Raw genomic sequence first — 18,530 nt, forward strand, 5'->3', positions numbered from 1 at the left:
TGGCTTTCAGACTTTTCCTCAACCACAATAAGAAATATCTTCTAAACAATGTTGACAGAAAAACCAAACTCTGTAAAGTATTTTAAAGAAGTGGACTCTGACTGATATGAGTGACTGCAGGCCAGGAAACCCACTCTCAAGGAGTCCTGAGAAAGTGCACCCTGGGCGGTCGGATTACGGTTTGGTTTCATACATTTTAGGGAGGCAGGAGTTACAGGCAAAGACATCAGTCAGTACATGGAAGTTATACATTGGTTTGGCCAGAAAGGCGTGATATCTTGAAGTGGGGGCTTACAGATTGTAGGTGGATTCAGAGATTCTTTATTTGCAGTTGGTTAAAGGAGTAGGGCTCTATCTAAATACTGGAGTCAGCAGAAGGGAATCTCTAAGTTGAGGATGCTGCGCAGCAAGACTGATGGCCTGCGGCATGACTGTCCCTTGCCGGGCATGGCCTTAGGTCTTGTTTGTACTTTGGTTTCTTACTGCCTCAGACTGTCGTCAGCCTTATCACTTTTAAAGGAATACTGGTCACTTCAGCTTAAACTCCAGCACGGAGTGGGCATAATAAGGGGCGTCTCACCTTTCTTCCCATCGTGGCCGGAAATTCCATTGTTAAGGTTTTCCTAGGGCCCCCTTGGCCAAGAGGGGGTTCGTTCTGTTGCTGGGGGCCTTAGGATTTTTTTTTTTTTTTGAGATGGAGTCTCGCTCAGCTGCCCAGGCTGGAGTGCAGTGGCACGATCTTGGCTCACTGCAACCATCGTTTCCCGAGTTCAAGCAATTCTCCTATCTCAACCTCTTGAGTAGCTGGGATTACAGGCACCCGCCATCATGCCCAGCTAATTTTTGTATTTTTTTAGTAGACACAGGGATTCCCCATGTTGGCCAGGCAGGTCTTGAACTCCCAGCTTCAGGTGATCTGCCCACCTTGGCCTCCCAAAGTGCTGGGATTACAGGCGAGAGCCACCATGGCCCGGCCAGGATTTTATTTTTAGCTTACAGCAATGACCCACCACATGTATACAGTTAACAGAAACATAACTTTTGCAAAGCAAAATCTGCTTTCACTGCAGGCACCACACTGTGATCATTTTTATTCCACTTCGTTTCCAAAGTGCTGGGCCTACTACGTTAATGTTATGGGTCACTGATGGGTTGTAGATATCAGCAGTCTGCATTATCAATAACTGCTACCTTAAACATAATACAAGTGACCATGTTATCTGCTGAACTGTAATCTTACCTCATTCAAGTTTCAAGTGTGGGGGTGGGGAGGAACAGATGTATACATATACACACACACACTCAGATCATAGTGAGGTTATACTCATAATTTGTCACATGAATAGGGATCCTATCATGTAACTCTTGCTCACTTAACTCATTTGGCCATAAACACTTGAAATCTGTAAACTCAGATCTCATGTTAAATAAATGAAGATTGAACTTACTGTAAAATAGTGTATTAGCAGTAGGTAGTAGGTGCCTATATGGGTCCATGCCCTATGTGCTTGTATGCCTGTATGAGTAGAACTCAACAGCTGTCCTTTATAATAAAGACCACTTCTTAATCATTTACCAAATGACCTCACCATTTGATGCTTTTTTTCTACCTTTCCAACTTAGTAAACTCATTCTGTGAGCGATGGGAATCCTCTCAGAAATGTTAATCTACAATTTTAGAATGCCCTGCATATTTAATGGAATCCAAAAGGTTATTGAACTAGGTTATTGAATTTCACATTACCCAGGTGTGATGGTTAATTTATGTGTCAACTTGACTGGGCTAAGGGATGCTCAGGTTATCTGGTTAAACATTATTGCTGGGTGTGCCTGTGAGGTATTTCCAGATGAGCTGAGCATTTGAATCAGTGGACTCAGTAAAGTGAATTGCGTGTGTACACGGGCACAGTCTCACTCTCTTGCGTGTGCTTCCTCTCTGTCTCTGCCTGACTGCTTGACCTGGGACGTTGGTTTTCTGTAGATACACAGAAAGGGAGGTGTACCCATATAAATAGAAATCATTTTAAAATTACAAAATTGTTGTATACAACTTTATGCAATAGAAGTGAAAATATAATTGAAATTACTTCCTGTAAAAATAGCAAACGTGGAAAGAAATTTAAAGTATGAAATGACTGAAAAAAATTATATGAGCATCTCCGTTTTTACTGAAAAGATATTAAATAAAATTTAACAGCCATTCTTTTTTTTTTTTTTTTGAGGCACAGTCTCGCTCTGTCACCCAGGCTGGAGTGCAGTGGCGTGATCTCGGCACACTGCAACCTCCGCCTCCCGGGTTCAGGCCATTCTCCTGCCTCAGCCTCCCAAGTAGCTGGGACTACAGGCGCCCGCCACCATGCCCGGCTAATTGTAGAGATGAGGTTTCACCATGTTAGCCAGGATGGTCTCGATCTCCTGATCTTGTGATCCACCAGCCTCAGCCTCCCAAAGTGCTGGAATTACAGGCGTGAGCCACTGCACCCGGCCTTAACATCCATTCTTAATAATGACAGACACTAGAACTAGAATGAAATTTCCTTGTCACATTAAAAACTATATGTCAAATACTAAAAACACATTGTTTTAGAGAGTAAAACCATAAAGAAAACTAGGTTACTTACTGTCATCACACTTGAGCCAATCCTTGCCAATAACACATGAAAACAAAATATATGTGTGTGCACGTACGTGTATATATGTTATGCATATTATATAAATCCACACATGTATATTATAATTTTACATTATATTTATATTAAAATAAGCCAAACAAGGAATGTACCACACTGATAAGAAAAATTTTTTTCTGATGGAATAAAAGGCTTGAATAAAATGACAGACATTTTACACTGGAATGAGTAAAAATGTCCACTTACCTTATATAAATTTAATGTAGTTTCTAACTCCCAAAGGAGTAGGATTGGCTGTGCATTTAGGATTTTACAGGTTAACTCTAAAGTTTATCTAAAGAGGTATGAAGAGCTAATAATTTTTTTAAAAGACAGATTGATGACATAGAACAGCCTTGTTAGATATCAAAATATATAAATTTGGCAACTAAGATTCTTGGGGAATAATAGACAAACAATGAAACAGTAGAAAGTCACACATCTCAGCATACAGGAAATTTTAGTGTACTAAAGAAGATATTTCAGACCAGTGGAGAAAAAAATTATTTGAGAAAAATCAATTGGGAAATTGAGTTCATTCATCTGAAGGGGGATTAAAGAACACTGCTTTATACGTTACTGCCAAAAACATTCCACACGGATTACATTCTTAAATACATTTTAATGGATACATGAAATTAATGGAGTCAAATAGCTTCCTGGGTGCCTGCTCTCTGCCTGTGCTTTGTTAGTCAGGGGAGATAATGAGGGAACAGACAAAACACCACGATCCTAACAGAACGTGTGCAGTTCAGAGAGCGGGCAGAGAGCCTGGATCTCAGATTCTGCTCCAATGCACACGGTACATTGCGTGATTGCCACCGTGGCTTTTACAACTTTCTGAAGGCTGTAGAAAAACATTGCAAGGGCCGGGCGCGGTGGCTCACGCCTGCAATCCCAGCACTTTGGGAGGCTGAGGCGGGGGGATCACGTGAGGTCAGGAGTTCGAGACCAGCCTGACCAACATGGAGAAACCCCTTCTCTACTAAAAATACAATATTAGCCGGGTGTGGTGGCACATGCCTGTAATCCCAGCTACTCAGGAGGCTGAGGCAGGAGAATAGCTTGCACCCGGGAGGCAGAGGTTGCAGTGAGCCAAGATCGTGCCACTGCACTCCAGCCTGGGCGACAAGAGTCAAACTCCATCCAAAAAAAAAAAAGAAAAAGAAAAAGAAAAACACTGCAAGAGCACACTAGGTGGTAATTTGTCCTGGTTGACAAGGCAAAATGATCATCTTGATTTACATGTTTGGTACAAGTGGAGAATTTCCTTGTATATATTATATATTAATGTTTAGGGGTTGCATCTATTTTATTGTTCTTTTTAAAAGATGTAATCAATGAGCAGAATATTTTACAGCTCAAAACTGGAAGAGCTTAATAATAAACGTGAGACAAATAATACACGGACCCTATCTTAGTAAAGAAAGTCATCATCATCCTCAGATGCCTTTAGAAAAGACTCTTTTCATCTAGCATAATAGTATACTATTAACAAGTTTATCTAGTTTAATCTGGGCATAACATGTGAAAATGTCATTTTTCCAATGATAGAAACAGAATTGTATTGTTTTCACCAAGAAACAAACATGTTTCAGTAAAAAAGAGAAAATTGAACTGCTTTCCTTTAAGTACCTATAAAAATTTTAACATAAGATTATAAGTAAAATGAGGCTTGTTAAGCTTCTAGAAATCAGATTAAGATATTTAAAATAAAAATATAACTGTGGGTCTCAGGTTCTCAACTCAGGCTTCATTTTCTCCTTACATTTGTCCTTTATATTTCCAAAAGTTCTTCAGAACTAAAAATGTGTACTAAATAAGGACCAGCTTCAGATTCATCGGTGTCTATAGGTTTCCTAGTAATACGGCCATTAAAAATAAATTCCAAAGCCAGAATGAACAATGACTTTATCAAGGCCCCTCTGAGTGAGAGACTAGCTTTGTAATGTAGTGAAATTCCAGGCATGCCAAGTTTTTCTGCGTAGTATGGGAAGCCACCCCTGAGTCTGTTCACATGCGTTCACCTCATCACCCCTTCCATACTTCTATGTGTATGGAACTCTGAGGTTTGAATTTTAGAAACTGGAAATCTTACAAAGCAAAATGTGTGGCAATTAATAAGATTGACTATGGCAAATTCTTAATGATCTGGGGAACAACAGTTTTTAAGTCTGGGAATAACATGTGAAACCAGCAGCTACATTTCTAAGTGGCATCTCCATTCTCACTGTTGGTGAACGTTAAACTGTTGCAAATTCATTTTATTTTTAACCTAAAAAAACTGAAATCACAAATTACTAGGAGAAATCAATCACATGACGCACTCCAAAGTTAAAGGTACGTCAGCGTCAGCTCCCCTGACTCTCTGTCAGTGGCTGATTCTCCACTCCCACCCACCAGCCATCTCGATTCTGCACTCCAGTGCTTTTCAGTCTTCTAGACTCTGCTGAACTAGGAGAGAAATTTGGGGCTTCAACAAAGTCAGTGCCAACTTTTTAAACTTACCAAGTTAGAGGAAAAAACAAAACACCACGTACCATTAGAATCATTGTGTAAAAGAAAGACCATTTTAACACCAGAAAAGAAAAAAGTACCTGACCGCACACTAAAGGATATTCCTTTCACACTGCAGACATTTGGCCTTACACATATTTCACTCCACTGAATTTATTCTTTCTTTCTTGGCTGGCAGATAGGTGAAAACTTGTTTGCTATACTTGGGAACCATTGGTTTCGATCAAAGATAAGTTGCCTTTAGGGAAAGAGAAGTCTAATCAATAGAAGGGAGGGCAAGGAGGGATAATAGTTTGATATTTTTAGACATAGCTGATTAGGAAGTGTTTGTTTCCCTTATATGTTTTAGGATCTCACCAAGAGGGATACGTTTTTAATACTCAGGATGAGATTAGCCCAAGCCATTCTGTTTTTATAAATTAATCTATTTTGCTTGTCGAACTTTGTTCGTACATTTTTACTCCTCTACTACAGGGAGAGTTAGTGAAGTCTTTTCTTTAGTTTTCATGCACCTTTTGGGTGTGTTGACGAGTGAAAAGGGACCCTCTTTCTGTGAAGAGGAATGCTTGCATACACTGCAGGTTTCTTTTCACAAAGTTGTGTTGCTCTAAGATGTCACTGACACATTCCTAACAAAACCCAACCACAGCAGTGATGTCGTGCTACAATGTAGATCCTTTCAGCTATATTGAAGTCTTGTGGTAAGAATTGAAAAGGTCAGATGTTGAGTTTTGTACCCTTAGGTAAGTGTCAGAGAATAAAAATTCACTCAGAAATGCCTGTGTCAGAGAGGGTGTTTGAGTTGTCTCGGGATGATACAGTAGTCCTCGAACACTTATTCATTCAGGTTTTGAGGAACGCAGATCAAAGAGGCCTGGAAAGGTCACTCAAGCTGTTCTACTAATACCTAGCACCGGTGTGTACAGAAAGTCCACAGTGTTGCCCAGAATGCAGCGGCTGGGCCTGACTGCCTTTGATCCTTATCTAGAAACTCTGCTAGCATATGTCATATGATTGAGGTAGGGTCTTTTATTGCTGCAATTAAAACTTCTCAAGTGCATTATATTATCTCCACCCCAGCTAAAAGTCCCAGACGTTGTTTAGAAAGTGGGGTGAGTGATTTGTCAGATGCTGGGGCGGCTTTAGGGGCTGCTGGCTCCCACACCCTCCAGCACAAGATTTCTCTGACTTTTTTCATTTACATCTCTCCAAACAGCATAATGGTCTTAAAGTTTGCTTAGTCCTTTGACTTCCTTTATCACATAGAGATGGCAAACATTCTGTTGCTAACTTGAAGTGGCTCCAAGCAGCAGGACTGGAAGGATATTAAACCAGTAAAAGCTTATCAACTGATTCATTGATATGCTGTAAATTCCAGGCTTTTCATTTTGCTTTTGAGGGCGGCCATAAGTCAACACATTAGTAAGCAATTTGCTGACATCAAGATGGATCACTTAAAAAGCCCTCCTGAGTAGACAGAGTTCACCTGGGTGCTTTTGTTAGTATATTTTTTTAAATGTTTAGCCAGCTTGTTACTTGTAAATGACCAGTAATTGTTTTACATATCAATAACTCAAACTCTTGTTTATCAAGTATCTGATATGTGAGGCTTAAAAGGAAAAATTACACTAAGACATTCATTATTTGTAAAATTGAAAATGTTTAGGTATTTTGTCTGTTTCTGTAAAATTCATAATATCAACCACTTGTTTAAAAACTAGAAGTCAGTTGTCATTTGTTTTTGACAGTTCTTGCCCTTTCAGTTACTAAGGTCATCTAACCCACATAAAAAGTGAGGGAGTAAATAAAGGAATAAAGAAAGCTGCACACAGAAGAATCTGACAATTAAAAATATTTAATAGTAGCTACCCATAGGATATTACTTTGAATTAACTACAATAGTTAATAAATGTTGATTTGACTTCTAAAAGTACCACCCTTGCTAACTTTTGAATACTCAAAGCTGTAAGAATATTCATCCCAGTTCACTTTTTAAATTTGTCATAAATGTCTATGGAAGGACTTTCAGTATATTTATTAATAAGCTAATGTCAACGTTATGATTATAAGCTAAAGTTGATGTTTTACTGAATTTTGACACTGAAAGTAACTTGAAAATCATTTTAGGTAGGCAGTGTTTTTTCTTAGTTCCCCCAAAAAGGATTTCTACTGCACTCCTTTGGAATATGTACATTTGAGGCATATATTTGCTCTCATTTCTCATCTGTTGCAAACCTAAAGTCAAAATTTCTTGAATGCTAAGGGCCTTACAAAGATGAATTGGTGCTTCCCTGAATCTAAGGCACTCATTCAAGGAGATAAGCAATGCACACAGGAAAAAGCTAACACTGGGCAGCTGACGTGTGTGGAATGAAAGGAGCAGCAGAGCCCTGTGAGAGCTCAGAGAAGAGAGGTCACCTCCAGCCCAGGTACCTGGGACACATGGATCCCACCAGTCATTCATGTGCAGTCAAGGAAACAGAAAAATCTAACAGTGATTCACTGAACTGAGTCAACAAGTTTGGCCGGACCGTAACATTCACACAGGAAAGGAAGGAACAAGAAGGAAGGAGGGTGGCCCATGGGGAGTGACCTGGGAGAGTGTTCCCAGAGGACAGAGGCTGTTGAGGGGAGGCGGGTGGAGCCGGGCTCCAGTGACTTGCACTTGTGGGTCTTGCCACCCTGCTTCCCTCTGCCTCTGTGTCCTCACTCCTTCCTTCCCAGGTCCCCGTCCCACTGGCTGCATCTGCCCAGAGCCCCTTGTAGGCTGACTTCCCAAGAAGCCTGGCGATCCCTCCCTCACTCCGTGTCTCCCGGAGTCCAGTGCCACAGCAGCATGCTTTCCATCGTCAGCGGGGCTTTTCTTGCTACACGGGAGCTCTCTGTTAAAGGAACCAGTGTTTGTCATGCAGACCATCAGGCTAGCACAGTGCCTGTCCTATGGCAGCTGAGCAATTCCCCAACTCTTTTCACCCCAGCCCCTTTAGAAACTTGTCATTCACCGTGCGGATCCTGTAAGTGGTAAATTTAAGTTAAAATTATTTACTTTAGATTGATTAAAATGCATATTAATAGTCTTTAACCACCATTACCTATAAAGGGAATTGTTTTTCTCATTGAGGAAATGCTTTAATTCCTCTTAAGGAAGAAAAAAGTATGAATTGTTAGTAAGTCTAAAAATGATATTCGGTTACATAGGGTAAGTGGATAGTAAAATATAAATTAGACTCAACTGCATTAAAAGTCTGTGTGAACTGCTTTCATGGACTGGCACTTGGAGTTGTGTACTTTGTGAGCCTTCATTGTAAAGGGTGTGCTGACCAGCCCCTCTGGGCAGACACAGGTGCAAGGGCCCAGGTGTGAGCACCCAGCCCGCGCGCCTGTCTAGGTGCATGTGGAGGCTGCTCGGGTGGTTCGCGCCTGCTGCAGGGCACGCTTCCTGCAGGGAGCTGGGGAGAGACAAATAATAAAATATTTTGTTACAATTTTCAAGAATAAGTGCCAGGAAGAAAAATGCAAAGAGAGGAAGGGGAGAGAGAGTGAAGTGAGGGGTGAGATGTTTGAAATAAGGTGGAAATGTCTGAGGAGATGCACCCTGAACCCAAAGGGAGGAACCGTGCCGTTCCCTGGAACCTCTGTCCAGGCAGAGGGCAGCACGGCTTAGCATGTGGGAGGGGCAGGCTGGCAGAGTGTGAGCCGCTGGGCACAGGTGACCCTTCCAGGACCCAGACCCCTGTGAGGCCCTGAGCTGGGCGCTGAGCAGATAGGTCATTTTCAAGAGGGCGACCCACAGCCACGTGAACACTGGAAACTGCCCTCAGAGCCCCGGGGGTGCGAGGTCAGCAGCTGGGACCCAGACCAAAGAGGGTGAAGAGGGCAGGGCTGGGGACTCGCAGGGAGAAGGGGCCATGGATGGGCCCCTCCAGCACAGGCGCTTCCTGGGAGCCTCTGCAGGGCGTGCCCATGGAGGGGAGGCTCAAAATAACCAGATGAGACGTGCAGTTGGGGCTGCAGCACGCAGGGCTTGGGGACTCTGTTCCAGGTGACAGGAGGGCGGGCAGTCATGGCCTAGTGCCATGAAAATGAAACACAGATCCCTGTTTAAAAGAAAGAAAATATGGGAAAGTGCCATCCAAGTACTAAAAGTATAAAGCTGTATGTACTTCTGTGGCCTCTCTCTCCAGTGGTCAGGTAGTGTTTTTTATTTGCTGTTTATTTAATGTTATTCTAAGAAAAAATTAAATTATAAATGTTATGACTTTCACAGTGCATCTTTACACCAGAATGTCAGTTTTAAGTGCAAATATTAGAGCATTTAATTCATACGTGGAATCACCAAAAGCACACAATTCGTATTTCCCACCCCCTAGTGCACACACATTTCCTTCTTTGCAGAGGAGCTGGATGCTAAGCACGGCTGGCTCTACTGTTTTGACTTTGGCTCTTGATACACACACATTCTAGTCAGGCCCTGCCTTCAGCTCACTGAGGAGTCAGGTCTGCAAGGGGGGCCCTGCATTTTGCATCCCCTGGAAAGCGGGTCCAGGGAAGTGACTTGCCTAAGAGAGGATGTGGCGCAGGATGTCACTGTCAGAATTTGAAGAGAAAAGAGAACACGTGGGACAGAGGCAATGGCTTGAAGCAACAAAGGCTAAGAATTTTCCAGATCTGAAGAAGATACAAGCCACAGATTTAAGAAGCCCAAGGAAGCCCAATATGATTTTGTTTTAAGTGTCTAGTGAGCCTGCAGAACACAAAGCACTGAGTCATCTTGGAAGTGGCCAGGAACGAGGATAGACGATGGCAAACCCTGGGACCTGCAGATTTCCCAGTGGGAACGGCAGAAGGTGAGATGACATCTCCATGTGTCAGAAGAGACCTAACCGTCAGTCTAGACTTCCATATGAACCAAATGAAAATTACATTCAAGAAGAGAGGCAAAAGAAAAGCCAGACAAAAAGTGTGCCACTAGAACGTCTTCGTTAAAGGAAATTCTAAAGGATGCCTTGCATGAGGAAGGAAAATGGCCCCAGACGGGAAATCTGAGATGTCAGTGGTAAAAATGTGAGTAAATCTAACAGACACTGATTCCACCAAACAAGAAAAATCATCTCTCAGGTTAAAAGAGAGAGAGAGCTTATGACAAAAATAACATAAAGCAGGAGAGGAAATTTAAGTATGCTCAGATCCTTGTATTGGTTCAAGGGATAAAAATTCCAATTTAGACCTTAATAATGTAAGTATGCACTTCTAGGGCAATAGCTAAAAGGATAGAAACAGAGTTTTAACCTTCAAAACAGTAAAGAGAATGAATAGAAAACTTTAATTGAAAAGAGCAAAAATTAAGAAACCAATGGCAGGGCAGATGGAAGACAGAGCAGGATGGGTGCACCGTTTGTCAGTAACAACACAAAGCGGACTGAGTGCTCCAGCACCAATCAGATTATGTTTGTGTTACTCAGAAGAGATGCCTGAAAACCCGAACAGTGTGTGTGTGAGTGTGTTAACATATTATACATACTATAATATACACATAAGCTCTTTACAGAAGAAAGCTGATGTGCTGATACCTGACAAAAGAGATTCTAAAGCAAAGGCATCATTAGAGATAATGGTATAGAACACCACACCGAGCAACTGTAGCACATATTTTCTTTCAAAGTACAAATATATCATTATAAAAACTGACCATATACTTGTCCATGATGCAGATTTCATCATAGGTTGAGACATTTATGTTTTATAATTTCAGCTTTTAGATTCGGGGGTGCCTGTGCAGGTTTGTTACTGGGTGTACTGCAGGACGCCGATGTTTGCGGTACAGATGATCCCGTCACCCAGCTCATGAGCACAGTACCCAAAAGTTAGTTTTTCAGCCCTTGTGTCCCTCCCCAGTCGTCCCAGTATCTCATGTTACCATCTTTATGTCCACGTACTTTAAGAAACTTAAGTCGTGTAGAGTATGTTCCCTGACCACAGTGCAGCTGAGGCTAGAAATAAATTTTTTTTAAAAAAATAGAACTATCTCACGTTTGAAAATAAACAGTTCTAAATAACGTATTAATCGAAGACAAAATTATAATGGAAATTAGAAGAAATTTCAGTTGAATAGCAAAAGTACATATCAAAACTTGTGGAATGGAATATTTCATCAAAACTTGTGGAAAGGAATATTTGCGTCTGCCATGCTAGGTTTTCTTCTGTGGAATCAAACACCTGATTGTGGAATTAGTTTGTGATTCTTATGTATATTAAAATATCCTAAGCATTTATTTGCTTTCTTGCTATATTACACCAGTTACCAATAAGACTGAAGCACTAAGTGTTAAGGGCCACCCTCCCTGAGATTTATTTGGTATATATGCAAAATTGACAAGTCTGTTTCTTTCAACAAGTGCCTACTATGGTCAGTGCGTGTACTGAGCTCTTGAGAGGGTTTAAAGGCAGGGTGTGACGACAGGTGCAAAACCCTTTAAAAACCCTGGATGCTATTATCAGTGTTAAGAACAACAGTCCTGGCCCCAGGACTAATAAAGGAGATAGGACCTGTACGCCACAGTGACTGAGGCAGAAGGAGGCAATAGGTGACATCAGTATTGGACCTCAGGGTCTTTGTCATCAATAGGGCCACTTAGGAGTCACCCAACACAGTTGTTCAGAGCATATGAGCTCTATTTCCATCTAAAGTGTTTGAAGGAAAATGTACTTTAAAAAGTCCTAATGATGCTGTCTTTGGAAGTTTATCTTGAGCTAAGTAACTCATTTATGTAACATCAGGAAAGCTGGGATTGCTCCAGGCATCCTGTAGAGAGAGCGATACACTCACGTATGATAGAATATATGCACACACAGGTGATACTGTAACATAAATGCATATAGATGTACATACATATTTATATGTGGCCCACACACTTACTCTGTTCCTCTCTCAAGTGGCTTCTGAAAGCGCACGCACAGCGATACCCATGCTTGGAGTTGGGAGGTGATACCTCCAGGAATGATAACTAATGCTGTGTTAAATAACTTTGCATATTTAAAAAATGTGACCGGTAACTTCTATGACCGTGGTTCTTAAACCTGAATGGGCCTCAGAATCACCTGGAGGGCTTGTAAAACAGATGGCAGGGCTTACCCCGCGGACTGTGGCCTCGGCAGGCCCGGGGCGAAGCCTGAAGCTCTGCTTTTCTCACAGATTCCCAGGAGCTGAGGCTGCAGGTCTGGGCCCCACTTTGAGAATAAACACCCAGATCATATCGATCATTTCATTCAATTGATCAGTCATTCCAAATAGTACTTTTATGTTCAAAACTAATCTCAGAACATACCTCACAAGTTGAAACACTTTGCAAGGTCTGGACTAGAATGTGACCCTTTTTCTGAGGTATAATTTTGAAGGAAGAAAAGATCTTGCTTTTCAGGCATATGTGGAAAGTATCTCACACTTAAAAACAATTTACAGAAAACCTGAATTACAAAGCATCAATTGGAGGTAACTGTGTATATTTCCAAGTAATTTTTCCTTTTACAATGTATAGAGAACTCTTCTACTTTCAATAATTTATTTAGATATTATTAGATATTTGAAAGGCCAAGGAATAAAGAAAATTAAAATTAAAGCCTTAGGAAACGTTACCGATTCAAGACCCTAAATTAAGATACAGCTGCTTGGAAATTATAATTACATTCAGAGTGAAAGAGAATTTGACTCATAAATAGAAAAGCAGCTTCCACCAGGCTTCCAAGTACGGCTAATCCCAAAACACAGGTGCCTGGAAGATCCTCAGCCACCCCCTTCATTCAAACCCCAATGCTTGTGGACTGCCTGCTGTGTTCACAGAATGTTCTTTACTCAAAAGGACCTCTCACCCTTAAAGCCAATACTCATTCTTCTAACATCCCAGGGACAAAGGCAGCTCATAGTCTCCACAGCACTCGACCCTGCGCTGCCTCACAATCTTTTTGCAGAAGGGAGAGAATTGGAAGAGAACTCCATGTCCTCAAAGGCACCTTCAGAAGTCTGGTGATTTAAATACACACTACATTCTGCCAGGTTGCTCCACATTAATAAAAAAAAAAAAAAGTGAACGTGAGGTCTCCAGTAGACTAGAATATTTGAAACCTGGACAGTCATGGACCATCCAAAATGCATTTTCCCCATCACATATCTAAATGTGTGAGATCTCCACGGGACTTGTTCATTTCATCCTTCTTTGTGCTTCAAGCCCGATTCCATGAAGCAGATGTAACTGCTGAATCAGGGCACTTCTCACTGCTGGACAAATAACCCCCCGAATTTCAGTGACTGAAAGCCAGAGTTTCGGTCTCATAGGACAGTTCAGGTGTCCTGGCTTGCAGGCAACATGCCAGCCTGTGGGGCTCGGGAACTGTTTCCCTCTGCCCTTTATCTGCCACCCCCCGGGCCTGGAGAACACCCAGAAGAGACATGAGCCACGTCCATCTGGAAGAACTACTTCACGTGGCCCCACCTGGGCATGGGGGAATGGGAAATGTCATCTCTGGGTGAGCTACAGCTCTGCACTTGAAAGGACAAGCAAGAGGGCAGGAAGCGTGGCTGACAGTCACCATTGGCACAATCTTTTACACACCTTATTCTCCTTTGCTTTACACTCTTCACACGTCCTAAAAAGGAGCTGCTGGTGTGGCCCTGAATGAGCCACCTCCCCGTGCCTCAGATGACACCGGTGGCCGCTCTGTAATGACTCAGACCTTTCTAGTGTAGGATGGCTTGAGCCCGGGAGGCCGAGGCTGAGTGAGCATTGATGGCCCCAAGCACTCCAGTTTGGGTGACAGAGCGAGATGCTGTCTCCACCAAACCAAACAAAAATACCAAAAAAAACAAAGTACTGTATTCAATTAATAAACGTTGAAGTGATAATATTTTGGATATGTTGGGTCAGATACAATATTAAAATTAATTTCGCCTTTTAAAAAACTTAATGTGACTGCCAGAAATTTTAAAATTACATACGTAGCTCACAGTATGTTTCTATGGGACAGAGCTGATCCTGCGAAATTCGAACTTTTCTCTCAACTTTTAATTTCAAATGTGTTCCTGCTAATGGTCAAAACTCACAACCAAGAAAACAGCAGGGGAGGGAAACAATATACCCTTTTCCCCTACCCTCCTAAATTCTTCAGCTGGAGCCCTGTAAGTTAAGCTTAACGAGAAAATTACACGGATTTACTTAGTAAGTCCCATGTGATATGGAAGCCTTCCTAAGGCAGCGGAGACCCAAAGGGACAGCGGAGACCCGAAGAGGCAGTGGAGACCTGAAGAGACAGTAACGCCTGAGCACTTTCTATGCTAGGTTGGATGAGGACACAGAGGTCGTGGGGAAGCGTGACAGGACAAGGGGAGTGAGCTGAGGGTGGTCGGTGGGAACCACGGCAAGGCCTGTGTGCTGTCTCCTCCCGGCTCCCTCCGTCTTTGGAGACGAGGGTGCCTCTCACAGGAGGGTCCTATGACCCACTTTGGGGGTGGGGAGAGGTCAGACGGTCCCTCCTGCAGCTGTCATTTCTCAAATTCCTTTGGGAAGGAATGTTTTTTCCTTAAAATATTCAGTATGCCAAGGTGCCGTATTTTGGGGTAGTGTGTTCTGGACTCCATCAGATAGGGGTTCTTGTGGTCATCTGTCCAGATAGATTATCTGGATTTATAGTTAAGTAAAATAGACATATATCTATTTCCCTAAAAAGTATTATTCGAAGACAGAGACGAGGAAGGTTACCAAAATAGATGGTCAGGCTCGAGAGCGCTTCCCTGCAACCTCCACCGAGCTCAGGTGTGAGCTTGCCCCCACTCTCTCCTCCTCAGTTCACAGAAATCAGCCACCGCATCCTGTGCTCATACAACACCAACATCGAAGAGCTCTTTGCAGAAATCGATCAGTGCTTGGCCATAAATCGAAGTGTTCTTCAGCAGTTGGAAGAAAAATGTGGCCATGAGATCACAGAAGAGGAATGGGAGAAGATCCAAGTGCAGGTAGGTTTGGCTGACAGCCTGGCAACCAGCAGACTCAGCTGCAGCTGCAGAGGCTGTGGGGGTGGCATGTCAGGGGAGGTCGAGGACTCACTTTGGGAAGCCTAGGAGTGTCAGGCCCGGGGTAACCGCTGCCCTAGCTGCCCCTGCACCTGTGGTAGGACTTTCCTCATGGGCTTTAGGGTGACGGCAAAGGTCCCTTCAGTTTGAAATTCTGGAAGTTACTGTTGGATGTTGCTTATCACAGGTGGGTTACTAACCCTTTCCACAGTTCCCAGGAGTAACAGAGTGTGTGTGTATATATATATATATGTGTGTGTGTATATATATGTGTATATATATGTGTGTATATATGTGTGTGTATATATATATGTGTATATATGTGTGTATATGTATGTATATATGTGTATATATGTGTATATATGTATGTATATGTATATGTGTATATATGTATGTATATGTATATGTGTATATATGTATGTATATGTATATGTGTATATATGTGTGTATATATGTGTGTATGTGTATATATGTGTATATATATGTGTACATGTGTATATATGTGTATATATATGTGTATATATATGTGTGTATATATATGTGTGTGTGTGTATATATATATATATATATATATATATATATATATAAAATTCACGTGATTTTAACACAGAATGAAACTTCCGCATGTTTAGACGACCCATGTCTCGGGCACATGGTTCGCATTTCAGTTTAAGTAACTTTCTGCTGTGATGAAACTAACCCGCGTGGCCTCTTCCCGTCCTGTGTGCCGCAGACTCTGCGCCGGGAGACCCACGAGTGCTCCATCTGCCTGGCCCCTCTCTCCCCTGCTGGCGGTCAGCGCGTGGGCACGGGCCGGCGTTCCAGAGAGATGGCCCTCCTGTCCTGCTCACACGTGTTCCACCATGCGTGTCTGCTGGCACTAGAGGAGTTCTCCGTGGGAGACGGGCCTCCTTTCCATGCCTGTCCTCTCTGCCGCTCCTGCTACCAGAAGAAGATTCTTGAATGTTGAATTCATAGTCAAGCAAAGTAAGGTAATTCTGAGGAAAAAAGTTTACCATCATTTTGGATGAACTGCATGAGTTCTGGGTTAAGTACTACAATGTAATCTGTTTCCCAGGGAAATAAGCTATTGGTAGTTGTAGGAAATCTTAGTATATTTTAAAAGCTGACAGCCCACCTAATTTTAATCTTTGGTCTCTAAAAAGTAAATTTCAAATTTATGAGTTTAATCACTTCAAATATGAATAGCAAAAAATGAGAGCTTGCTTACTTCTAAAAATTGAGGTTAAGATATAGCTAGTGTCTGAATGACACTCCTTAAAGTAAGTTCCAAATGTAAAACACTCCTTAAGTTCCAAATGTTTTCCACTAATACTTTGTCCTAAAGCCTTTGCCATTCCTAATACTCGTTTTGTAATAATTGCTGTATTTCTGTGTAATAAAATATAAAAATAAAATATTCAGTGGTATTCAACATCAAAAAAGTGCAAATTTTAATGTCTTAGAGCAATAAAGACTGTTTTAGTTCACACATTTTAAAAAAAAGTGAACCTTTTTGGATAAGAATTGTTTTTGTCACTGGTTTACTATTACTGGGAGCTTGGTTATTTACAGTAACCAGTTACAGTCTCATCGGTTAGGTTACCCCTAGCCGAGTAACAGATAAAGCTCCAACTCTCAGTGGCTCGCTGAAGACACATGATTTCTGAGGTGTCCAACCCACGTCAGCCATGGGTGAGGCAGGGCGAGGGTACACCATGTGTGACTCTGGCTCCTTTTGTCTTGTGACACAGTCTCCTTTGCCCCCGAGTCCCCAGTGAATCCTGTCACTGCTGGTGGAGGGGCAGGAGGACATTGTTCCAGTCCATGCTTGGGAGTGGCGCTCATCACTCCAGCCACAGGTAACTACAAGGGGCAAGGAAAGGGCAGGGTGTGGGCCTAAGAGGAAGAGGCCAAGTGGGTGTGCACATGGCACGGGCTCAGAATAACCCAGCATCTAACGTGAGAAGAAATGCCAAAATTTCTATTTATTTTTATCTCATCCCTTAGAAAAAATACTCTCCTATGTTTTGTGATGTACACATTATATAGCTACATATGTATGTATCATTTATGAATAAATATGCATATATTGGGGTGTGCTCATTTTTTAAGGATGTATACTATCAAAAAATTTGCAGACTAATTTGGAGAATGCTTTAAACAATGAGTAAGCACTTTTATTCTAAGAGAGCAGAGGGAAACTGAATCACAGAACCTCAATTTTCTGTAAGCTGACATCTCTCTCCCCATAGCGTGACAGGCAAAGCACAGGCACGTGTCAAAGGCCAGAGCAGTCTGATTCCGCCGCCGTAAACTTTGGATCTAGAAGGAGAGTCCCGGAGATACATGGATCATTCAGTGATGGGAAGAGCCCAGGAAAGGTTGTGCCTAAGGCTGTGCCCAACACTTCTTCCGGGGCTTTCTCATCACATCTGTGAGCCATGCCATCCGCCCCGTAAACGTTCCGTGTCTATGTTGGCAGAGTCCATTTCTATTCTTTGCAACCAAGTGCAGTACTTTACTGACACAGGAACTAGTGTTAGTTGCAGGCAACAGATACTTAGGAAAATCGGTGGGATGAAAGGCAGGAATGGTCATCTAACTTCACTGAGGATGAGGGTCGCGAAAATCCCATGAGTTCTGAGGAATGGTCCAGGGCAGCCTGTGACAGTTAACAGAAAATCAGGCAATTTTCTTACTGAAAAGTGGCCATGGAATGGCGCACCCATCGAAGGCTTGCGAGACCAAGTTGCAACCACAGAACGATAAAAAGGACCTGAATGAAGTAGCTACTTCTCTGGACAATTTGAAGATAACGCCACATTGTCAGGTCAAGTCAGGAAGACAGTGCAAGCTTTTATACAATTACTCCACAGCCTCATCAGGTCTCTTCTATAAAAATTGGGACACTGACCAAGAAAGAGTGGGGCCTTTGGAAACATGAGTTCATGGGAGGACTCGGCGGACAGTGAGAGCCCTGTCTGCTGCCCTCATTGTGTCTTCCTGGTCAGCTACAGCAGTCTCTACGGGATGTGGCCATTCCTCCCTTATTTTAACAGGTTGGAACCCACTTGTCTGCTAGTCACCTTGCAAGATGAAGCCACTTCTTGTGCCTTCTCACACATCCCTTTTTGCCTTTAAATCCACTTAATTAGGAGCCTACCATTCCACGGGCGGGGGGAATCATTAAATCAGTATCAAGTCCAGAAAGAGAATTCTTAGCGAATTGTGGGACTGGAGGCATTTGATAAGAATAAAGGTTATAATCTAGAATGAGGATA

General features: G+C 42.3%; 1 protein-coding gene across 8 annotated transcripts in view; it reads left to right on the forward strand.

The window, feature by feature from the left end:
• The window catches only part of RNF32 (ring finger protein 32), a 37,198-nt gene extending 20,507 nt beyond the window's left edge, over positions 1-16,691 (forward strand). For all 8 annotated transcript variants that reach the window (XM_019031358.3, XM_031012972.3, XM_019031359.4 and 5 more), the window contains exons 8-9: positions 15,022-15,189; positions 15,980-16,691. In XM_019031358.3, the coding sequence (XP_018886903.3) occupies positions 15,022-15,189; positions 15,980-16,216 (405 nt within the window). In that variant the 3' untranslated portion in view covers positions 16,217-16,691. The remainder of the gene's footprint in view (positions 1-15,021; positions 15,190-15,979) is intronic.
• Positions 16,692-18,530: the final 1,839 nt, after the last annotated feature.

This window comes from Gorilla gorilla, chromosome 6, assembly GCF_029281585.2.
Source record: "Gorilla gorilla gorilla isolate KB3781 chromosome 6, NHGRI_mGorGor1-v2.1_pri, whole genome shotgun sequence".
In the NCBI taxonomy this organism is placed as follows: Eukaryota; Metazoa; Chordata; class Mammalia; order Primates; family Hominidae; genus Gorilla; species Gorilla gorilla.